The sequence below is a fragment of the Salpingoeca rosetta genome (assembly GCF_000188695.1).
Source record: "Salpingoeca rosetta unplaced genomic scaffold supercont1.16, whole genome shotgun sequence".
In the NCBI taxonomy this organism is placed as follows: domain Eukaryota; class Choanoflagellata; order Craspedida; family Salpingoecidae; genus Salpingoeca; species Salpingoeca rosetta.
Window position 1 is genome coordinate 712,495 of NW_004754918.1, and position 23,803 is coordinate 736,297.

Below are 23,803 nucleotides of genomic sequence, written 5' to 3' on the forward strand. Positions count from 1 at the left end.
GAAACATACGTGCTTTGTCCACTCACTAGCTCAACAGCAAGCAGTCAGTGTTGCTGTTGTCAGTCAGACAGACAGTCAGACAGACAGTCAGACAGACAGTCAGACAGTCAGCCAGTAAAGGCACCACCTCCCCTCCCTTTGTGGCTCTCTTGTTACGCTCGAAATATGAAGAGAGAAGCGACAGGTGTACTGTTTGAATCGGCACGCACGCACGCACGCACGCACACCCACAAACGCATGCACGCACTGTGAATGCAACAACACAACAACGGCACGAAAAACAAGCAGGCTCACACAAACAGAGCAGTGCGAGCACACACAGGGCAGCGTCAGTGTCAATGGCGGCGGTGTGTGTGTGTGTTGGGCTCATTGCACGTTCCTGGTCTTCATGAAGAGGACAACAGCCGCGTAACCAAAGGCGGCCATGGCAAGGAACTGGGGCGCAATCGGGAGCTGCACATCAATGGGCGACTGCATCGCGGTGGGGTTGTGTGTGTATGTGTGCGTGGTGATGGAGTAAGTGTGGGTGTGTTACACGTTTGTCGTTTGTTTGTTTTGTTTTGTGTTGTTTGTATGTATGTATGTATGTATGTATGTATGTATGTATGTATGTATGTATGTATGTATGTATGTATGTATGTATGTATGTATGTATGTATGTATGTATGTATGTATGTATGTATGTATGTATGTATGTATGTATGTATGTATGTATGTATGTATGTATGTATGTATGTATGTATGTATGTATGTATGTATGTATGTATGTATGTATGTATGTATGTATGTATGTATGTATGTGTGTGTATGTATGTATGTATGTGTGTGTGTGTATGTATGTATGTGTGTGTGTGTGCCGCATGATGGCAGGTCGCAAGAAACAAAAGTGACAACATTTAGGCGCAACACGCCACCGGCATCCACTTACCGAGAACGAGCTGGAGACGGTGAATGCCTCCAGGCCGTCGGTGCTGCCGCCCTCACGAAGCGCCTGCAAGTTGAAGCAAGTTCAGGTGGCGGTTGGATAGAGAGCATGGCGGAGAGAGTGAGCGTGACATCATAGAACACGCACGTGAAAAGAAACGAGAGAGTCAGACAGGCACATGTGCACTGACGCCACAGCAGAAATTCGCGCAAAACACTACACACACACACACACACACACACACACACACACACACACACACACACACACACACACAGACGCACACAGACACACACACACACAAGCACAGACGCACAGACACGTATACACACATCACGCGCCACAAACCTCACCACACGTATCCCGCCCGCACCACCACATACGCACACAGGACGCACCTTCTGAGCGCGGGAGATGCTGTCCTGGTCGAAGATCTTGACGGTCTCGCCACCAGAGACGGCAACACGGTGTGGCACATACCAGCTCACCTGCCACATCAAAAAGAGAGAGAGAAAAAAAAGCGCAATTTCAAGGTGAGCAGAAGCAGATCCCAAACAACAAACACAAGCAAAGCCAAGCGCAAGCACAAGCGCAAGCAAGCAGCACGAGCCATGTGCGCACACATGGACAAAAGAGACCTGAGCACACGAACACAAGAACAAAACACACACACACACCACACATGCACGACGCGTTCTTGTTCACACACAAAACAGCGGAATCTTGCCCACCTGGTAGTTGCCCTCGTCGTCAGAGGAAACGGGGTAGAATTCATTCCCAATCTGAGCCACAAGTTCGTCCTACAATGAATGATGCATTGCATGCCAAAACAACAAACCCCCGGGGGTTGAGATGCAGATGACGACGTGGGAGTACACAAGTCAAGGCACACAAGTAAAGGTACACGCACACATGTATGCAAGCACACACACACACACACACCACACACACACACACACACATGTACACACGCATAAGCACACCCACACCCACCCACACCCACCCACAACACAACAAATACTACACAACACAGCCGCAAACCTGGAACTTTTCGCCGTCGCAAGAAACCGTAAACTGTGCGAGGAAAGAGGTCTGTTTGTACTGGGTGTCCACGCCTGTGGCAGCGTAGGTGGAAGAGACCTCTGGCTTGTCGCACAGCGCAGCAGAGGCGCATGCAACAAGCGCAGACACAATCAACAGTCGCAGCTAATCCCAGCAAGCAAACAGAATGCCAATGTGAGTTGCGGTGCCACAAAGCACAAAAAGCTGACGCGACACACGCACACACACACACACACACACACACACACACACACACACACACACACACACACACACACACACACACACACACACACACACACACACAAGCTCACACACACGTATACACATATACATCCGTGGTCATCTCTCGAGCCTGCGTTGGACAATGTGGTGGAGAAGTTGGTTCTGTGTTGCGGAGAGCAGTGGCCACAGCTCGCCCTGCAGATCCACAAGCGCCTGCGGGTCGCCATTCGACTCCAGCAGCATCACGAGCGTGCGCAGCAGAAATACAAGCGTCTGCCCAAGATGTGCCACATGCGGGCAGTGCTCCACGCTCCCGTAGCGCTGGGCCAGCAGCTGCAAGGCGGCAAAGCGACCACGCTGGTCTGGGTGGATCAGGTAGAACAGCAGCAGGCACTGCACCTCCGCGTCCGCAATGGTAGCGCGGTACACGCCAGACGGACACACGCGCGCAGCGCGCAGGAAACAGTCCACCGGCACCGTGGAGCACGTCCTGTCGTCGTTGCGCACGTGGCACGTCGCCAGCACCACGTCCACCACGCGGAAGAGCGAGTCCAGCGCAGCCTCGAACCGAAGCAGGTTGATCTGGTACTGCGACGCGCGGGTGAGCGCAGCTATCGCCGCCAGCGGGCTCTCAGACTCCAGATCCGCGGCCTTCAGCGCGTAAGGGATGGACTCCTCCTCCTTTCCCAGCAGCGCCAGCGAGCGGGACGTTTCCACACACAGCGCGGCCGCTAGCGCCTTCTTGCCCTCCCGGAGATACATGTCGATTGCCGCGTCGAAGCAGTACAGCGCGTCCATCAGATCCTCCTCGAACGAGTCTCGCGAGGTCATGGCCTTGTCCGCTTCGCTCTTGAAGAAGTACTGGCCTGCGCGCGTCAGCGTCTCTGCTTCGCCAAGCTTGTTTTCCAGCGCCTCCTCGCACCGCGCCTGCGCCAGGCACACAAAGGCTGCGTATGGGTGGTTGCATTCCTTGGTCAGCTGGACGCACAGGTCCTTGTAGCTGTCGCGCACCTCGGCTGTGTTTGGCCGCCTCAAGAACTTCTTCTTCAACTTTGCCGTAATCGCACGGTAGTGCGCCATGTAGTCGTACACAAATCCAGACGACATGCTGGACCAACAAAAATGTGTGGTGTGTGTTGAGGAAGGGGGGGTGTGATGGAAGATGGACGTGGTGTGATGGTGATGTGTGTGAAATGAGACAACAACAGCGAGAAGCTTGCTTGCTTGCTTGCTTGTTGCTTGTTTGCTTGTTGTTTGTGTCGAGTTGGTTGTGGACGATTTGTGCAAATGATCCAACAACAATCTAAATCCGAGCAACGGCTCTGACAACAGCCAGCCTCGCTCGCCCCTCACATCACTCCCTCACTCACTCATACGCACACACGCTTGCTCTCACCAGCCAGCATGTCAAGCATCAGAGACTTGAGATCATTGGTGGGTGCTTCCCGCTATGATGCGGGTGGTATCAAGAAGACACCACTTCGACAAGTCAGTTCAACCCTTTTGTGTGCATGTGTGTGTGCATATGTGTGTGTGCATGTGTGTGTGTGAAGCTTTGTTGTACTTGCCATTGCATCAGCAGATGCACACGTGACCCCACCAATCTCCCACACCACCTCCGATTCCTCCCACCACACACACACACACACACACCTACACACACACCTACACACACACCTACACACACACACACGCTCACTCACTTTCATGCAGATTGGACAGGCGCCGATTGTGTACGGAAGAAAACGGACGCTGGCACCTCTCACACACACCCCGCGCCCAAAGACGCCCGCGGCAGGCTTTGATTTGGACCACGTGCTTGGCTTCCTGGACGCCTCCTACCTCACGCTGTGGCTGCAGCGCACCCAGCTGCACCTAGCCCGCCTCCGCCAGTGGTACAGCTCCGACGACAACGTCATCCTCTTCTCCCACTTCTGGATGTCGGAGATGCCCGACAAGGACAGGCAGGAGCTGCTGCAGATGGAGGGCCAGCTGCTTCTGGACGAGTTCCGCATGGCGCTGCAGGACGGCGTCGATGCGGGACAGGTGCACGAGCGTGACCTGGTCAAGCTGCGCCGTGCCGTCTTCAGTGAGTACCCAGATGCCTTCTTCGCCGACGGCGGCATGGGCTGCCTGGACCTCCTTCACATCCTTGGCTGCGCGCAAACGGCAACGGCGCCCGTCAATCCGCAGTCCCTGCGGCAGCGCCGGCCATACCAGGAGCTCCTCAGCGCCATCAAGTGCAGCACAGACGACACAAAGCACCGCCAGTGTCTCCTGGGCATGCGCGGGTTCTGCCTGCTCTCCACCATGAACGCCATCGTCAGCTTCTTCCACAACCTCTCCACCATGCAGGTGGCCGAAGGATTTGCCCGCCCAGGCACATCCACAGGCACCAGGCCAGAGCTTGCACGCGCCATGCGCTCGTCCTCTGCGTCATCGGCCTCATCCCTCACAACAACAGCAACAGCAACAGCAACAGCAACAGCAACAGCAACAGTAGGGCAGCGGGCGAGTGCGCGCAGTTCATCCGACAGCAGCGGCGGCGGTGGTGGCGGGGAAGACGATGATGACGACGATGCTCTCGGCAGCCCTGATGCTGACGCAGTACTAAAGCCAGGCACGTACACGCTCAACCCGCACAAGCCGCTGGCGCCCATCCCACCATCCTCTACGTCAACACCGGCCAAGCCGCCGCCAGGCACCCCGCGCCACCCAAGCACATCTCGGGTGAGGGCTGCCCTACAGAAGGCTGCCATGCGCTCCGCAGCAACAGGCACGTCTGCATCTTCATCATCGTCATCGTCCGCAATGCTGCTGCAGCGGAGCGCGAGTGTTGACGGTCGCGATCACGGCGAGGAGAGCGAAGGAGTGCTGCGGGGGCGAACTGCATCGTGCGGGCGGTGTGGCAGCGGCGGGCGTGGTGGCCGCGAGAGTGGTGACGGCAATGATGGCGATGGTAATGATGACGAGAACAGGCATGATGTGTTTGAAGACCCAAGCAATGCAACAGGCGGTTCAGACAGCGCAGGAAACGCCAACGCCAACAGCCCCCACAGCGACAGCGGCGGTGGTGACGCACGCGACCAGCCACGCCCGGGGAATGCGCGCGATCGCGCACAGTCATCCCGACACGTGGACGCACGCGGCGTTCCGGTCCGGCCCACCACCGCTGTTGGCGCGCGCACGTACGAGGGCGCGGTGGACGAAGCGTTTCGCGCCGTCAAATATGGCCACGCGGACGTGCTGTACTACTACCTCACCCGCGACCTGGTGTCCTTTGACACGCTCGACGGGCTGGGCCGCACGCTGCTGTTTGTGGCGGTGCTTCACCAGCAGCTTGATGTCATTGCCTTTCTTCTCGACAACGCCCACCACTTTGACATTGACGCGTACGTTGTCTTGGCGCGCGCGCGCGCGTGTGTGTGTCTGTGTCTGTGTCTACGTGTGTCTGCGTGTGTGTGTGTGTGTGTCTGTGTCTGCGTGTGTCTGTGTCTGTGTGTCTGTGTGTGTGTGTTTCTGTGTGTGTGTGTGTGTCTGTGTGTCTGTGTCGATGTGTTTCTGTGTCTGTGTGTGTGTGTCTGTGTATCCGCGCGTAGTTGTATGTGCCTGTTTCTTGTTGCGCATGTGCGTTGCACCCAGAATTCCCGGGCCGATGGCATGGCATCTTCAACTCACACGCGTTCCCCCCTCCCTGCTGCCTCTTGTCTCACCTTCCCACTCTAGACGGGCTGCGTCAGGCAACACCGCGCTGCATGCTGCCGTGACGACGGGCAACAAGGACGTGGTGAAGATGCTGCTTAAGGCTGGTGCAAACACGCACGTGACCAACCCGGAAACGGGCGACGCAACGCCTCTCGACCTCGCAGCCATGATGGAGCACGAGGTGTGTGTACATGTGTGCGTGCATGTGTGCGTGTGTGCGTGAGTGTGTGCTTGTGTGCGTGTGTGCATGAGTGTGTGCTTGTGTGCGTGTGTGTATTTTGGGGAACCGTATTGTAGATCCGTTTATTTGTTCATGTGGACCTCACTGTAAGCTCACAACAACACGTACATCAGGCCATTGTTACGCTGTTGCAGAACACCGGCGGACACAGCGACCCTGCTGCCGACTTGCCGGGCCGCCCAACGACTGCCAGCCAAAGGTATCGCATGGATTTTTTGTGTTTGTTTGTTGGTGTGTGTGTTTGTTTGTTGGTGTGTTTGTTTGTTGGTGTGTTTGTTTGTTGGTGTGTTTGTGGACGAAGTACATGGTGTCTTGTCTGTGTGCCTGTCGTTGTCTTGTTTCCACCTCTCTGTCCTTTTTCTCCTGCTTCTTCACCGCTGTCTGTCGTTCTCTATCCATCTTTACCAGCACGTGCTTTCCTTCAACCCTCATCTCGCCTTCATCCTGCATGATGTACTTTTTTTTTTGTCTGCCACAGGGCGCGCACGCAGGGACGTGAGGACATTGCAGATACGCTGGACAAGCTGGCCATCACCCAGCCATCTTCTGGCTCCTCGTGACACTGTGGGCGGCAGACAAAACAGACAAGGCGCAAACAAGCAAACAAGCAAACAAGCACACACACGCACACGCGCACACACACACACACACACACACCACGCGCATGTATACACACACACACACGCACGCACGCACGCACGCACACACACACACACTCAATACGCATGCGCACCTGCCGTGCCTGCAGGCACACCACAAACGCCACAAACGCCACACCCATCCCACGCATTGTTTTGTTTGGTTGGCCATTTTCTTTTTTGTTTTTGGTTATTGTAGAATTTTCATTGATATCTTTCGGTATTCATCGGCCGCACCCGCCACTGACGCTGCCAGCATCCATTCAAATCCGACCAACCACACAACACCACAACACAGCAGCAGCTTGTTGTTGGGAGAGTGTGTGTGTGCGTATGTGAGGGAGGCGGGCCGCATCAAAGGAACAAGGTGAAGGTGAAGAAGAAAAGAAACGGGTGACGCAAACAAGGAAGCAGGAAGGAAGACACAGACACACCTTCAGTCCTGCCCAAGTGCGCAGTACTGCTTCTTCCTCTGTTCTTCTTCTCTTCTTCTTTGGTTTGTCTTGTTCAACGATTCGGGCTGGCTCGCTGCTCCAACACAAGTCAGCGACATGTCGGCTTGGCAAGCACGCCGAGCAAGAAGGCCCAGCAATGGCAGCTTCATCAACGTGGTGGCAAGCTTGCTCATCGTGGCTGCTCTGGTCCCCATTCCAGCAGCAGCACAGTCGCTGGTGCCAGGTGTGACAACAACGAGGAACATCCGAGCATCGCTTGCTTGCTTGCACGCTTTCTTGCTTGCGCGCTTGCTTCGCCTCGTGTTGTGTGTTGCTTGCAGGCACACTTTCCCTCTCGCGTAACTCATATACTCCACCTGCTTGGACGCTGTGCACGGCAGGTGATGCGGTGGCCTGGAAATCCCCGCTGACAGGCCTGACCGTCCAGAACGGTGGGTTGCAGAAAGGTAGCAGCTCCACCATTGCAGGCGCCATCAGCGCGTCAAGCTTCGACCTCTCGCAGGACGGCATTGCAGGCATCTCCTTCACCATTCCGACATCAGACAGAACCCTCATGGTGTGTGTGTGTGTGTGTGTGTGTTTGTGTGTGTGTTTGTGTGTGTGTGTGTGTGCACGTGTGTGTTTATGTATGTGTGTGTGTGTGCACGTGTGTGTTTATGTATGTGTGTGTGCGTGTGATGTGGTGCAACTTGTGTTGAAGCATAGGATAACTGAGGCTGCTGGCGTCATCGCCACAATACATACACCGTCATACATGCACACTGGGCACGCTGCTCACATGCAGGGGAAAATGTTCCATCACACACAAGCTCACAGCCTCCCTTCTTGTCTGACTATTGCCTGTTTCGTTGTGCTTGCCACTTGATCATCCCAGATTGGATTCGCCACGCAGGACAACGACCAGACAAGCTTTGCGTCCATCACTTATGCGCTGCACCTCACCAATGTCGGCACTCTCATCGTATGGAATGCGGTGACATTTGTGGAGGGCATCGGCAGCTACATGGCTGGGAATTCATTCCAGGTACACGACATGTCGCACGCGAACGTTGGCCATTGTGAGCGCACGGCAGCCAACAACAAAGCCAACAACAAAGCCAACACTGCCAACAACGATGTCCTTCGGCTGCTCTCTCGTCAACCCATAGCCACACATGAGAGACGCACACACACACACACACACACTCTCTCTCTCACTTCAGCTCCCACGTGACTCACTCTCTTGCCTTTGCGGTTCATGTGCTCGCAGGTCCGAATCAACCGAGACAGGCAATTCGAGGTTGTGTTGGGGGACACCATCATCTTTCAGTACAGTGGCAATGAAGTGACTGCAACCCAGTTGTGGGTGGACACGTCCTTCCAGTCCCCGAACGCCGCGGTGCACGATGTACAGTGGATCAGCAACGAGTTTTGGTGTGATGCTATCGTGTGTGACAGCCCAACGCCCTGCCGCCCCACAGGTGCGAACGCAAGTGCTTGCAGCATGCATATGTGTCTCGCGGCGATGGGCAGGAATGGACGTCGCGCTTTTGGTTGTGCTCTCTCCGTCTCCTTGTCTGAATGCGTCGATATGTCTTGGCCCTCACTGTCACACGTCTCTGTCATCGCGTCGCATGTGTATTTCAATCGCAGGCATGTGCGTTAACGGCGTGTGTGAGTACGAGCCATTATCAGACGGGAGCAGTTGCGTGGGAGCGGAAGGCATTTGTGTTGATGGCGAGTGTCAACCACCCTCCACCACCACCACCACCACCACGACAACAACTACCACTTCCACGACAACAAGTACCACTTCCACGACGACGACGACGACCACAACGACGACGACGACCACAACTACCTCAACGACCACGACCACTACCACAACATCTACCACCACTACATCTACTACCACTACTAGTACAACAACCACAACCACAACCACAACCACATCAACCACCACGACAACTACCACGACAACCACGACAACTACCACGACAACCACAACAACCACCACGAACCCATGCGATGCAGTGACGTGCGTCCCTGGTGGCTGCCATGCTAGTGCCATGTGCATCGACGGAGACTGCGTGCAAGGGCCGCTGTTGCCTGCAGGCACGGCTTGTGATGATGGCGATGCTGGCACGCGCGACGACACGTGCACAGAGCAGGGCGAATGCGTGGGCATCGACAAGTGTCTCGACGTGGTGTGCACGCCCATCAGCCAATGCCACGCCGCTGGCGAATGCGTGCGTGGCGTGTGCACAACACCAACGCTGCCAGCGGGCACGCCCTGCGATGACTTGGATGACACCACACGCAATGACCAGTGCACCATGGGCGTTTGTCGGGGAACACCAAAGTGTGAAGGCGTCACGTGCGAGCCCATTGATGATTGCCACAGCGCAGGCGTATGCAACGTCCTTACAGGTTTGTGTGTTTGTGTGTGTGGGTGTGTGTGGCGGGGGGGGGCTGCATGTATTTGAAATGTATTACACTGCGCTTTGCTACGCCTCTCATCTTCCGAAACTTGCTCTGTGAAACAGGTGTGTGCACCACACCTCGCTTGTCTGACGGCACGTCGTGCGACGACGGAGACCCTGCCACAAGCAACGATGTGGTGAGTGAGGAAGGTGGGCTCGTGCTACGAGCGAAGGGGGCAGGAATGTGTGAACTGAAGTTAGCTGTCTTGTGGTTGTGTTTCTGTGCTGATGCTTGCTGTGCGCTCGCCATACGCATGAGCGTCTTCTGCTGTTGTTGTCTCTTTGATTCATTCATCTACATCTCACACACTCCTCTCCCGCCCCTCACCTTTTCTTGCGCTGTGCTCGCGTGGCAGTGCCGGAAGGGGGTGTGTGCTGGTGAGGATTTGTGTGCCGGCGTCACGTGTCCCGAAGCGCCGCCGTGTCGCCTGGAGGGCGTCTGCTTCGCTGGCCAGTGCTCGTATGCACTTGAGGACCCTGGAACACCTTGCAGTGACGGTGTGTGTGTGTGTGAGTGTGTGAGTGTGTGAGTCAGTGAGTCAGTGAGCTAGTGAGTGAGTGAGTGTGTGAGTCAGTGAGCGGGAGTGTGTGTGTGTGTGTAAATGTGCATGCTTGCATGCGTATGTGCTTGCGGTTCCTTTGACGCATGGTGCCGTGGAGCGCGTTGGCACTCACTTCACCCACCCGGCCCATTCTCTGCATGTCACCAACTCAGGCAATCCAAACACGATTGAGGATTCGTGCACGGCAAACGGCGCATGCATTGGCATCAACCCATGCGAGGCAAACAATGTCGTGTGCGAGCCGCTGAACCAGTGCCACGAAACACCAGTGTGCATCGACGGCTTTTGCACGTGCGTTCTGGTGGGGAGGGGTGTTGTTCGCTTGCTCTTCATGCTGTTGGACAATTTGTCCTGCTGCCGTTGCTGGCCCGTACTTGCTTGCACGAATAAGTGTGCGAAAGCAAGTGGGCATGTCTCACACTCACAGCTTCCCTCAACAACACAACACAACACAACACAACACAACACACGCACGTCCCGCTGACGACAGGGAGAACATCCCAAAAGAAGAGGAGACACCGTGCGACGATGGCGATGAGCAAACTGTGGACGACAAGTGTCTGGGTGGTGAGTGCGTCGGCACAAACCTCTGCCTTGACGTGGTGTGTGACGACAAGCCGTGCCACTTTGTTGGCGTGTGCAATTACACCACGGGCACGTGCGAGTATGAGCAGGTTGCACCCGGCAGTGCATGCGATGACGGCGATGGGCGAACCATCAACGACACTTGCACCGTGGCCGGCGTGTGTGCGGGCGTGAACCTGTGCCAGGACGTGGAGTGCACGCCACAGAGCGTGTGCCACCTTGCCGGCACATGCGACTTTGCCACGGGCCAATGCAGCACGCCGACGGTGTCAGATGGCACATCGTGCACCGTCAACGACATCTCTGGCGCGTGCTTCGATGGGGAGTGCTTTGGCCTTCAGCAAGGGCCCACCGCCTGCTTCGAGGACGTCGTGTGCATCGACGGCTCCTGTCCTCCGCACCCGATCATCCCTGACGTGCCGTGCATGGATGGTGACGCTGGCACTGTCAACGACACGTGCCAGGACGACGGCGCCTGCGTTGGCGTGGATCCGTGTGTTCTTCACAACGTCGTGTGTGAGGCCATTGATCAGTGCCACACAGCTGGTGTCTGTTTCCTTGGAGAGTGCAGCCATCCCAATGCCCCTGATGCCACCCCGTGCGACGATGGTGACCCGCGCACAGACAACGACGTGTGCAGGTGCGTCCAATACTTGAGTATGTTTGCGTTTGAGTGCGGGGTTCCTTGCGCACGCATGCGGCTTTGTGTGTGCTTTGTGTGTGCTGTGTGTGTGTGTGTGTATGTATGCATGTGTGTTGTGTGTTGTGTGTTGTGTGTTATGTTGTGTATGTGTGTGTGTGTGTGTTGTGTTGTGTGTTGCGTGTTGTGTTGTGTGTGTGTGTGCTGTGTGAGTGAGAGAGTGTGTGTGTGCTGTGTGAGTGAGAGAGAGTGTGTGTGTACGAGTCTATCTCTCTCTCTCTCTCTCTCTCTCTCTCTCTCTCTCTCTCTCTCTCTCTCTCTCTCTCTCTCTCTCTCTCTCTCTCTCTCTCTCTCTCTCTCTCTCTCTCTCTCTGTCCACGTCGCTGTGAGACCAACGACATTGTATTTGAACACCGCCTCGTCGTTTGACACGCAGGGATGGCGTTTGTATGGGAGTTGATCTGTGTGAGGGCTTCACTTGTCCAGCACCGCCCGCGTGTCGCTTGAATGGAACGTGCGCGAATGGGCGATGCACATATTCGCTTGCACCAGTCGGCGCTTCTTGTGATGACGGTGAGCGTTTGCACAGCGTGGGCTCACGGCAGCTGCATGCGCCGTAGCACTGCAACACACATGCCATGCGTGTTTGAATGTCATTTGGTATTCAATTGGCTGTGGCGTGCCGTCTGCTGAGCATTGTCTGTGCGTTGCCGTCTGCGGTTCTCGCTCACTCGCATGGCTCTCCTGTCTGTCTGTGTGGTCAGGTGACAGCAACACGGTGGAGGACGTGTGCTTGCTGGACGGATCGTGCCAGGGCGTCGACCTGTGCGATTTCCTTGATGTGAGGACTTCACGTACAAAGGGCATGCGTGCAACTCCCGAATTCAGTGCAAAACACACCCATCCACAGTCTGCCATCCCACGCCAACGACAACACCCTCACTCATCAAGCCACCACACACACACACACACACACACACACACACACACACACACACACACACACACACAACTATGTACGCAGGTGCAATGCGAGGCCGCGTCGCCGTGTCATGACGTTGCACCTTGCCTTGGCGGCATCTGTCTTGCGAGCCCGCTCAAACAAGTCAACAGCACCTGCGACGATGGTACGCGCATGCGTGTCTGTGCGCGCAATTGCACATATGTATGTGTTTGCGTCATCCAGTCACATGAACACCTTCCAAGCTTACTTGGTTCGCTCACACCACCGGTCTTCCCCCGTCCCTGACTGCTCATACACACTGACATGGTTGTCTACAAGGCAACGAGGACACTGTGAACGACAAGTGCGTGCCCACGGGGGATGGCTCTTCGCTTCGATGTGTTGGTGAAGACAACTGTGAGGGCGTCGCGTGCCCCCGAATCAGGTCAGTCCCTTTGCAGAGCCGGCGTTTGTGCCTGTGTATGCGGATGAGAGGGACAGGAAGCGTGTGACTGTACGAACCTGTGCATTTGTGCGTGAAAGTGGGCGTGAGCATTCATGTGTTGATGTGCAGATCGCACGCACACACATTCCTTTTTGCGAGCGTCCCTGCACATGCCCATTGTCTTGTCCTTACTGCAACTTTCTGCTGATTGGTCTGCTGTCTTCGTTGCTGTTGTTGTTGTTGTTGTTGTTGTTGTTGTTGTTGTTCGTGTGCAGTCCCTGCCACGAGGAAGGCTACTGTGACCGGTTCACTGGCGAGTGCGTCAATCTTCTGCTGCCTGAACAGGCGCCCTGCGATGATGGTGAGTATGTTGCTTGTTCGCATGTGCACGTGCATGCTTTCTCACTTGCTTTCCCACTTGCTTTCCCACTTTCCTTGCCCTCTCGCCTGCGTGTTGGTTTCTTGCGCACGGGCCTGTTGACAACAATTGTGTCGTGTGAACCATGAGACATCCTTGCTGTGTCACAAGCAGCCTGAGCTCACGATCCCCGCCCCTTGTGTTCTGTCGGCGTCCTCCTCTGTTGCTGTTGCTGTTGTTGCATCCTTTCATCGTCAGGCAACGACCGCACTACGGATGACACGTGCACCAATGGGGTGTGCACCGGGATCGACCTGTGCGACAACGTGCAGTGCACAGCGCCATCTCAGTGCCACCTCCCCGGTGTCTGCTTCCGCGGAAACTGCTCCCTCGCCTTCATTCCTGAGGTCCTGCCGATGCCTTTCTCATGCCACGTCAAGAAGCTTGCGTGTGTGAACACATGAATGTTTGGTTGCACAGCAAATGCACTTGCGGGCGCTACCATGGTGCCCACTCATCGTCCACCAATGCATCAGCACCTTTACTCCTCACATTGACCCTGCGACACACACACACTCACACTCACACTCACACCCACACTCACACTCACACTCACACTCACACTCACACTCACACCCACACTCACACTCACACTCACACTCACACTCACACTCACACTCACACTCACACTCACACTCACACTCATCACATTCACACATGCACACACTCACTCACACCATTCCTTCACCCCTCCCTTGGGCGTCTTTGGGCATGGTTCACACCAAAACAGGGCGTGCCGTGTGACGATGGGCTTGCAACCACATTCAACGACACGTGCGACGGCAATGGGCGCTGTGCTGGGTTTGATCCATGCGAGGATGTGTCGTGCCCCGCTCCAAACCAGTGCTTTCTTCCCGGCACATGCGTGGAGGGCGAGTGCGTGCTGGCCCTCCGACCAGACAACTCTGCATGCAACGACAATGACCCGTCCACCTACCACGACGTCTGTGTTGCTGGCCTCTGCTCTGGCCTTCTTCCCTGCAATGATTCGTGCATTGCGTGGACGAACAAGGTACGTGGCTGCCTGCTGCTGGCGGTGTTGACTGTGATTCACGATTGTGAGCCGCACCAGCATGAGTGCTGTTGTTTAGTACTGCTGTTTCTCACGATGCTCGTCATATCATCGCATTGTATGGTGCTTGGTTCATGTTGCAGATTGGCGTTGCTGAGACACCGACATATGGACTCCGACGCACACGCGGCAGCGATGGCTGGACGGCGGGCGCTTCCTCCATTGACGTCATCGATCCAAATGCGTACGTTTGTGTGTTGCGTCACCTCACGTTTTCATCCTTTCTGTGAGCAGGGCACGGTAGACTCCCTTTGCAGGTGCCCTCTACAACTTGCAAACGAACGCACGCACACACACACACACACACACACACACACACACACACACACACATACACTCGCACGCACACACACACACATGCTTGCTTGCGTGTGCAAACAACCACCCTCCTTTGTGCTGACTTTAGTCCCCCACCCGTTGTGCCCGTGCGCACGTTGTATGCACCGTGAAACTGCAGTGATGATGCCGATGCCCATGCTGGATTTGAGGTCCGGCTCTCCGTTGGCAGCAACAACACGCTGGTCGGCTTTGCCGTCACAGATGACACGACAGACTTCGACAATGTTGAGTTTGGCGTGCTTGTGTCGACCTCCTTCTCGCTCTTCGTGTACTCCAACGGCGCCTTCCGTGCGGCCATCGGCACATACAGCGCTGACGACCGCCTTCGCGTTGTCGTTGCTCGCGATGCGCACCCGGAGGTGTGGCGCGGCAACGTGCGCCTGTACCGCAGCGAAGACCCCATCTCGGGTGCCGTTGTCGTCGACGTGTCCATGTTTGCTGTTGGCGCCATCCTGACAGACTTTCGGTGGGTTTCGCGCCAAGAGGCATACTGCTTCAACATGGTGTGCGCTGCCGACCCAAACAGGGACTGCCACACTGGCATGATGTGCGTGCTTGGTGAATGTGTTCCTGGTGATCCGGTCCGGGAAGGGTTTGCCTGCGACGACCACAACCCTGTGACGGCACGGGAGGTGTGCGCAAACGGCGTGTGCCGTGGCGTGAACCTGTGCGCCAACACTACCTGTGACGCGCTGGAGCAGTGCTACGCATCTGGCGCGTGCGATCATGCCACGGGCGACTGCGTGTACACGCCATCGCCACAGGGCACGCCGTGCAACGACGGAAGCGACGACACAGAGAACGACGTGTGCAACGGAAACGGCACGTGTGCTGGCATCGACCCATGCACGACCACGCTCTGCCCTGCACCCACCACGTGCATCCCGACAGTCACCTGCTTCCGTGGCGTCTGCGAATCAACGTTTGCAGCGCTGGGCACGCCGTGCTCTGATAACGACAACGCAACTGTGGACGATGCCTGCGACGGCATGGGCCAGTGCACCGGCATCGATCCATGCGCCAACGTGACGGTGAGTCAAGCAAGCAGTGGGATGGAGGATGAATGGTGGGCGTGGGCGTGAGAGCAAATGGTCCCACCACGCACGTGCCTACATATCAACATGTACAATGCGTGCACGTGTTGAATTCAACAACAATAACTGCATTGTGTACGTTGCTTCTTGCTGGAATTCAGCATGTGCCTCACAGCAGCAGCTGCTGCTGCTGCTACGATGTGCTGACCCCAACTCGCACGCCCTTGCATGCTTGCTCCTATTTGACCAGTGCGAACTTGGGCCATGCCACATCGACATTGAGTGCGTTCTTGGGGAGTGTGTCTTCTCACCTATAGCGGATGGCACGGAATGCGACGATGGAACGCTTCGCACAGTCAACGATACGGTACTGTACGGTGTGTGTGTGTGTGTGTGTGTGTGTGTGTGTGTGTGTGTGTGTGTGTGTGTGTGTGTGTGGAAGTGCGTTTCTTGTGCACCATAACGTCAGCACATGCCTGAGACACTTCTTGATATCTGACTTAAATGCAACATGTGCGCGTGCAATCACTACGTGTAGTGTCTGGCTGGTGAATGCGTTGGCGTGGACCTGTGTGCTGGTGTGGTGTGCGATACACCCCCGCCATCACCATGCTACAATGCGGTTGGCACGTGTGACGACTTTGGACAATGCCAGTATGACCTCCGCCCCGCCGGCTCGCCATGCGATGATGGTGCGTGGATTTGCTTGGATGTTTGTGTGATCATGACTGTGTGTAATTATGTGTAGGTTGTGTGTGTGCTTGTGTGTGTGTGTGTGTGTGTGTGTGTGTGCTTGTGTGAGTGCATGCTCGATGCACGCATGCACGTGTGTGTACTCTGTTGACATGTGCGCTGTAACATTGCACGAGTAGGATTGCAGTGTTGCTTGCTTGCATCCACTCACATCAACTTACATCCACACACGGCTCCTGGTGTGGCTGTGCAGGCGATGAGACGACGCTGAACGACCTGTGCACATTCGAGGGAACGTGCGAGGGTGTGGATCCGTGCTTGGCCGTCACGTGCAACACAACAACAAACCCGTGCTTGTTCCAACCCGTTTGCCGTCTCGGTGAGTCAGCTCTGCATTGCCAGTTTTTTTTTTCTGACTGTTCCTTTGTCTTCATTTCTAGATTTATCGACCCACAATTCCTTGCCTGCAGGCAACATTTATGCTCTGTCGAACTCCGCTCAACCATTGCAATTGGGACACACTCACCCTTGCTTCTCCGCATACATCCATTCACTGCTCCCTGCGTTCTTGTCCACATTTGCCCCCCCCCCCAACGTTCCACACACATATGCAGGCGAGTGCCTTGATCCTGAGCCCAAGCCCGATGGGACCCTCTGCCCCGATGCTGGTGACAACCCATGCACCATTTCCCAGTGCTCAAAAGGCCAGTGCATCGCTGGCGTGCCCGTGCTGGATGGAACGCAGTGCGATGACAACAATGAAGGTCTGCACATGTGTTGTGTGTCGGGTGTGTGCATGTGTCGGCTTGTGAGTGAGTGAGAGTGAGAGACTGTGTGTGTGTATGTGTGTGTGTGTGTGTGTGTTCATACGTGCGCGTTCACGAACGCCATAATTCACGATTGCTCTCACTGTAACCCGCTTCCACACCGCACCCATCTCGAACATGGTTGTCACGGTTTCAACCCCCCCCCCCACACACACACATCCACATCCACTCTGGTGCCGGCTTTGGTGTTGTGTTTGCTCTCAGGAACCATTGAGGACCGGTGTCGCGCGGGCGTGTGTGTTGGGATTGATCCGTGTGAAGGTGCGTGGTTGACACATGTGTGTGTGTGTGTGTGCGTGTGTGTGTGTCGTGTCGTGTCGTGTGTGTCGTGTCGTGTCGTGTGTGTGTGTGTGTGTGTGTGTGTGTGTGTGTGTGTGTGTGTGTGTCGTGTCGTGTCGTGTGTGTGTCGTGTCTGCAATGTAGGTCATTGTGAGGGACAGCAGACGTGCACATGTTTTGGCTTGCCATTGTTGTTGCCTGTTGAACATGCATCGATCTTACCCCCGCGCACAACAATTTATTTTCATGCCATCAGGACTTCCCCCTTGCGAAGAGCGCACATGTCACGCTCCAGGTATGGGAGCTAGAAATGGTTCATCATTCAAGACACTTTCGCCACGCGCGTGTGATTGAAACTTTGTGGGCGTATGAGTATGCTAAACCCAGCTGCAAGTGCATAAATTGGTCTCACTCGCACACATGCACGCGCTTGATCACATGCAGGCGAGTGTTTCCTTGGGGAGTGCTTTTATGATCCACTTCCCAACGGCATTTGGTGCGATGACGGCAACGATGAACTCACCGCGCTCGACACGTGCCAAGATGGCGTGTGTATTGGAGTCGGTACGTGGCACGCTTGCACAAAACCGTGTGCGATGTTGTGCAGCTTGCGTGTGTGCATCTGTGTGTGTGTGTGTGTGTGTGTGCATCTGTGTGTGTGTGTGTGTGTCATGGTAAATGTGTAATTGTATGTGTGCAATGTTTTTGCGTACCTCCGTGTATGTGTGTCTGCTGCCATTTCCATGTCCCACATCTGTGCTCACATGAGCCGGCGATCGTGCATCGCTCGTCCCTGCCTCTTGCTCATGCTCAGAGCAAACGTGCGTTGCCACGGACGGCGACGTGCAGCTGAGCAACGGCTGCGGTGGATTTGACCTCACCAACACTGTGTGGCAGCTTGGACAAACAGGTAACAACGCGATTGTGCTCGTGGACGTGCGCGCATTGTCAGTGTCAAATAGACACCCCGTTCATGCGTTCTCGTTGCGTTGGTGTTCCACCTCCCAGTCACAGGTTCGAAAGCGTGTGGCGCCTTTGTTTGTTCACTCACCTCTCTTTGTCTACACCTGCGCATACGCCGCAAACACCCACACACACACACACACACATTGTCCTTGCAGCCAATCCGTGCTCCTGCACGTCGACCAGCGGTATTCGCTTCTTCGAGGCGACTGCAACCCTCAACACCGAAAGGTACACACTCGCTTGTTGCTGAAGCTTGGAGCGGGGGTGGGGGGTGGAGCACGCTATTTGAGTTGACAGTGGAGATAACTCTCCGGGTGAACTTCATGCAATAGTTCTTCGAGGAATTTCCTCACGGTTTTTCCACTGCGTTTGTGTGTCATTTCCGCACCAGCCGATGCTCGCAGGCAATTTGCCAACAGCTGCAAAGCATTCAGGTATCATCCAACGACAAGCATTACTGAATTTGTGTCACGTCACGTCACGTCATGATGTCATGTCATCGCATGATCGATGCAAGTTGGTTTGACAGACTGTGTGTCGCCGCCATCTCATCACCATCACACGTGCGCCACTGCAGTTTGCAGAGTGTCGGTTCAATGGCGAAATCGTCTCGGAGGCCACGTGGACAGGCGGCACCGCTGCCATCCCTTTGGCGTATCAGGTACATGAGTGTGTGGACGCTATTGCGCACCTCGCGTGCTAGAGGCGCTGTCGTTGCTGCTGTCCATGTGTTTGTGATGGTTTGCGCATTTCTCATTGCATGTCGCTCCCCGCTTTCTTCGTTGCAGGAATACACGTGTGCGGAGCAAGGCTCCCCATTCTTCCGAACTTCCACCACAACAACCCTCTCGACAACAAGCACCACAACCACAACTTCAACCACCACAACAACAACGACAACCACATCCACGACATCTTCGTCCAACATTGATACGACCACCACGACGACGACCACCACTACAACTGCAACTACCACAACGACGACGATGACCACAACTTCGTCAACGACCACCACAACTTCGACAACGACCACAACGACCAACACGTGGCCAAACATGGTGGCGTTTGAGCTGATTGCGGAAGGGGAAAGACGGGTGGCAAACGGGTTCGATGGCGACGTACTTCGAGCCCGCATCAACGACATTTCGTTGTTTGAGTGCCAATACCGCTGTGCAGACACCAGTGGATGTGGTGGCCTGTACTACCTTGTCAACAGACAGGGCGCGCGTGTGTGCCGCTTGCTCACGTTTGTCGTTGACGAGACTGATGTAAGCGTCGGAACAGACGGTGTCAGCTTGCGCGCCATTCGCCCAACCACCACCCGTTCGTCCACCACAACCGCGACAACGACGACCACAACAACAACTACAACGACCACCACCACAACAACTACGACAACGACAACCACAACAACAACCACAAGCACGACAACTACAACAACCACCACCACCACCACGACAACAACAACAACGACAACAACAACAACAACAGTGATGGTTGATGCACTTGATGTGTTGAACTCTGTTGGTGACGCCGCGTTCTTTTCGCTTCTCGTGCAGACCAGCGGGTATGACGCGGAGCTTCGCGGCCGTCGCAACTTGACGCTGCTCGTGCCGTCATCCTCCGCCTTCTCTGCCCTCACTCCCGAGGAGCAAAGCAATTTGTTTGATCCGTCGGACAACACGCTGGCGGTTGCGCTGCTGCGGGGCCACATTGCAGATGGCGTGCACGAGCTTGATGAGCTTCGAAGTGGCGCTGTGTTTGCAACGATGGGCGGTCGTCTTGTGCGCAGCAGGGAACAAGCCGACGGTGTGCACGTGAACAACGCTGCGGTGGTGTCTGGCGATCACATGGGCTCGGATGTTGTGGTGCACATTGTGTCTGACTTTCTCATGGATGCAACAACAACAACAACAACAACAACAACAACAACAACAACAACAACAACAACAACAACAACAACAACAACAACAACAACAACAACAACTACTACTACTACTACTACAACTACAACATCTACAACAACAACTACAACATCTACAACAACATCTACAACAACAACAACAACAACAACAACAACAACAACAACAACAACAACAACAACAACAACAACAACAACAACAACAACAACAACAACAACAACAACAACAACAACGACGACAACAACAACAACAACAACATCCACAACAACATCCACAACAACAACGACGACGACGACGACGACGACGCAAGTTGGTGATGAGTTTGATTTGCTGGATCCGAGCAATCACGACAACGCATTTCCGCCGCTCTCAACCCGCACCGCAGCAGCCACCACTGTGCGCGCGTATGGCTTTGATGGCTCGCGCGGACTGACCGCTGTTCGAATGCCCCAACTGGAGAGTGTGTTCAGCATCGTGGCCACCGTCGAGCGTGCCCCGGGGACAGCTGGCTACGTGGTGTCTCTGTCCGACGGCAACGGCCTTCGCTACGTTGCCGTGTTTTACAGCGACATCTCTGGAAGTTTGCTCTTCTTCTACACCACGTTGAGCGGAGAGCAGCAGAGCGTGCGCTTCAGCTACATTTTGCCTGCCGTGTCTCGTCGTCATCTGCTGCTGGCCGTGTCGCAGACGGAAGTGTCTTGCATCATCACAGACGACGCTGGCGAAGTGGACTTTGAGTCCACCGCCACGCTGGCTTCCTCTCTGTCTCCGTGCTACCCGCTCTCCCCTGCATGTGTTCTCTCTGTGGGCACACGCGGGGCTGAAGTGGGCCCAGCCTCGACCTCGTGGATCGGCGCCATCTCACGCCTCCTCTTGGTTCCCAATGTTGCGCTCGACACGCCCGTGGCCCCGTTGCCTGCAAGCACGACCGCACCGCCCACAACAACGTCCACTGGCAGCGATGGCACGTCGTCAATCCTCAATCTGCTGGACACCTCTGCGCCATCTGCGTCCAACGCCACGGTGCTCGGGACAGTGGACACGGCACCAGGCGGTGGCCTGTCGTTTGGCGGTGGCGTTGTGCGCGTTGATAACCATCCACCCACGGACAGCGACGCTGGGTTTTCAATCGCCATCACGGCGCGCCAGGCTCTCAACGATAACGGATGTAAGTCGGGTGTGTGAATGTGTCTGTGAGTGTGTGTGTGTATTTATGTGTGTGTGAATGTGCCTGTGTTTGTGTGTGAATGTGCCTGTGTTTGTGTGTGAATGTGCCTGTGTTTGTGTGTGAATGTGCCTGTGTTTTTGTGTGTATATGCCTGTGTGTGTGTGAATATATGTGTGTGTGATGTCGTTCTGAGCTTTTGTCGTGTCTGATGGCCAGTGATTTCTCTTATTTGTCGTGATTCACACCCGCTACTTTCCCCCACCCTCCCTTGATTGGTTGCCGCTCAGACCTGTTTGCCAAGACGAACGCCGCTGGGGATGAGCGCTCGTATGGCCTCTACTCGAGCTCAACTTCGAATCGCCTGTCCTTCTACTACCACACGGTGTGTAAGGGGAGAAAGGTGGATGTAGTGAATTGGTGTCTTGGTGCCATCGATGCGTGTGTTTGGGTGTGTGTACGTTGAGCACCTCTATGACTTAGACTTGACCAGAAGGTGTGAGTGTTTTTCGGGTGATGGTACGTCGAGGCCTCCGAAGTGCTTATGCTTGCCTGCGTGCATGATACGCGATGCGATTTGTTGACACCACTCCTCCTCCTCCTCCATATCACCCCCATGCCAGGACACCACGGGCAGCGAGGTTGTTCACCTCCCTGTCAGCATCTCCGACGGCCAACTCCATCAAGTCCTTCTCACCGTCGTCTTTGCAAACGACCAGGTATCGTGTGCTGACGAAAGCTGTTGTGTGCGTGTGTGTGTGTGAAGGGCGTTGAAAGTGTTACCATCGAATTGCCGTCCTATCCCTCCAGAAACACAGTCAGTGTGACTACATCTGACACGCTCCGTGCTTTGTGCGTGTTGTTGTTGTTGCTGCTGCTGGTGCTGGTGTTTTGTTGGTTGTCTTCGCCTGAACAGAGCCAGGGCGAGTTGCACTTGACGGTTGACGAGGAAGAGTATGACACCATCACACTCGCGGGGGCCGTGGTGGATTGCGGCGCCGCTGGTCCGGATTGCGTGTTCTACATTGGCCAGCGATCCTCCACAACCGGCGGTGCGTTCGTGTTCCGCGGACAAATGTTCCAGTTCACGTGGCGCGGTGGCGTTGAACCCGCTGGCGACACACAATCGTTGACATCTTCGCTGTGGCTGTTTTCGAATCTCCTCCTTCCCACAATCTCGAACGCGCCTGAGGACGAGTACAATTCGCTCACAGGGGATCTCACGCTCGATGGATCGGTGCGTTGGTGGCTTTGGAGCATTGCAGTACAGGCGGTTGCCGCTGGTTGACGCTTTCTGTTGTTGTTGTTGCTGTTGTTGTTGTTGTTTTGTGAGTCTGTATGTGTGTGCATGTACTTTGCTTGTTTCTGCTCCCTCTAACTCGATCGCACTCAAAATTCATTTGTCATCCTCACACCTCCACACCATCCATCCATCCACACCATCCATTCCGCCGCTTCTGTTCCTGATGGCAGAATGGCGTGCGCATCTTGGATCACGGCGGGTTTGGCTCGACGTTCGTCATCAGCATGCGGGTGATGCAGCTTGCAGGCAACAACGGCTACCTGTTTGCACAGTCGGACGGGCAAGGGTTCCGGCACTTTTCGCTGTATTCCAGCAGCACATCGAATGCGTTGACGTTTTACTACGCAGCACAGGGGTTCCGCACACAGCAGAGCGTGCGGTTTGATGTGGCCATTGCAGACAGCACCGTGCACACCATCACTGTCAGTGTGGACAGCACTCGTATCGACTTGCGTGTGGACGACCAGACCTTCTCCGCCGTGCTGGTCGGTGCCGTGGATGACTGCGGACTGGAAGGTGCCAACTGCTTTTTCCATCTTGGGCAGCGCACGTCTGCGCTTGGTGGCGCTTTTTTCCTGCGTGGGATCGTGCTTGATGCTGCTGCCGTTTATGCCCACGCACTCCAGACTATCTAGTGTAGTAGTGTGTATGTGTGTGTGCGTATGTGTGTGTGTGTGTGTGGTCGTGTGTGTGTCTGTGTGTCTGCCTGCCTGTCTGTACAGAATGGCGCATACTACATCACCAGCACGTGTTGACGGCTGGTTTTGTTTCGAGCCAACATACCTATTTCCGTTCTCGCTTTCTTTCTCTTGGTTTGCTCTTGCTCCCTCTCTGTTTCTGTAACGAACTGTACACAACAAGCAAAAAGGCATAAAATCAAATCACATCATCGCCAC

At 55.2% G+C, this 23,803-nt stretch overlaps 4 protein-coding genes across 4 annotated transcripts; 3 read left to right on the forward strand and 1 right to left on the reverse strand.

The window, feature by feature from the left end:
* Positions 1-170: 170 nt before the first annotated feature.
* Positions 171-3,319, reverse strand: PTSG_07129 (uncharacterized protein; the record flags this gene model as incomplete). The annotated part of the gene is made up of 6 exons (XM_004992489.1): positions 171-471; positions 929-991; positions 1,324-1,413; positions 1,657-1,725; positions 1,967-2,131; positions 2,354-3,319. 6 exons carry the CDS (start codon positions 3,317-3,319, stop codon positions 367-369), a joined length of 1,458 nt encoding a protein of 485 aa, XP_004992546.1. The 3' UTR covers positions 171-366.
* A 158-nt stretch (positions 3,320-3,477) lies between these two features.
* Positions 3,478-6,992, forward strand: PTSG_07130 (uncharacterized protein). Its single transcript, XM_004992490.1, has 5 exons — positions 3,478-3,700; positions 3,926-5,604; positions 5,939-6,098; positions 6,272-6,357; positions 6,637-6,992. Exons 1-5 carry the CDS (start codon positions 3,617-3,619, stop codon positions 6,716-6,718), a joined length of 2,091 nt encoding a protein of 696 aa, XP_004992547.1. The 5' UTR covers positions 3,478-3,616; the 3' UTR covers positions 6,719-6,992.
* Positions 6,993-7,351: 359 nt separating this feature from the next.
* Positions 7,352-19,220, forward strand: PTSG_07131 (uncharacterized protein; the record flags this gene model as incomplete). The annotated part of the gene is made up of 29 exons (XM_004992491.1): positions 7,352-7,474; positions 7,632-7,807; positions 8,126-8,275; positions 8,501-8,711; positions 8,884-9,660; positions 9,777-9,850; positions 10,070-10,211; positions 10,429-10,567; positions 10,767-11,501; positions 11,938-12,074; positions 12,266-12,342; positions 12,526-12,628; positions 12,784-12,889; positions 13,165-13,250; positions 13,506-13,654; positions 14,038-14,319; positions 14,463-14,563; positions 14,837-15,749; positions 16,003-16,119; positions 16,291-16,444; positions 16,699-16,824; positions 17,060-17,209; positions 17,477-17,533; positions 17,808-17,846; positions 17,996-18,115; positions 18,366-18,461; positions 18,673-18,745; positions 18,909-18,951; positions 19,095-19,220. The coding sequence occupies exons 2-29, from the start codon at positions 7,805-7,807 to the stop codon at positions 19,218-19,220; spliced, it is 5,286 nt and encodes a 1,761-aa protein (XP_004992548.1). The 5' UTR covers positions 7,352-7,474; positions 7,632-7,804.
* A 1,449-nt stretch (positions 19,221-20,669) lies between these two features.
* Positions 20,670-23,793, forward strand: PTSG_07132 (uncharacterized protein). Its single transcript, XM_004992492.1, has 5 exons — positions 20,670-21,607; positions 21,895-21,989; positions 22,228-22,323; positions 22,521-22,841; positions 23,078-23,793. The coding sequence occupies exons 1-5, from the start codon at positions 20,884-20,886 to the stop codon at positions 23,540-23,542; spliced, it is 1,701 nt and encodes a 566-aa protein (XP_004992549.1). The 5' UTR covers positions 20,670-20,883; the 3' UTR covers positions 23,543-23,793.
* The last annotated feature ends 10 nt before the right edge of the window (positions 23,794-23,803 follow it).

Coding starts and splice junctions, on each gene's coding strand:
- PTSG_07130 (XM_004992490.1), top strand. CDS start 3,617: ATGTCAAGCATCAGAGACTTGAGATCATTGGTGGGTGCTTCCCGCTAT. Junction 3,701..3,925: donor AGAAGACACCACTTCGACAA/GTCAGTTCAACC, acceptor ACTTTCATGCAG/ATTGGACAGGCGCCGATTGT. Junction 5,605..5,938: donor CACCACTTTGACATTGACGC/GTACGTTGTCTT, acceptor TTCCCACTCTAG/ACGGGCTGCGTCAGGCAACA.
- PTSG_07132 (XM_004992492.1), top strand. CDS start 20,884: ATGCCCCAACTGGAGAGTGTGTTCAGCATCGTGGCCACCGTCGAGCGT. Junction 21,608..21,894: donor GGCTCTCAACGATAACGGAT/GTAAGTCGGGTG, acceptor GTTGCCGCTCAG/ACCTGTTTGCCAAGACGAAC. Junction 22,324..22,520: donor TCGTCTTTGCAAACGACCAG/GTATCGTGTGCT, acceptor TCGCCTGAACAG/AGCCAGGGCGAGTTGCACTT.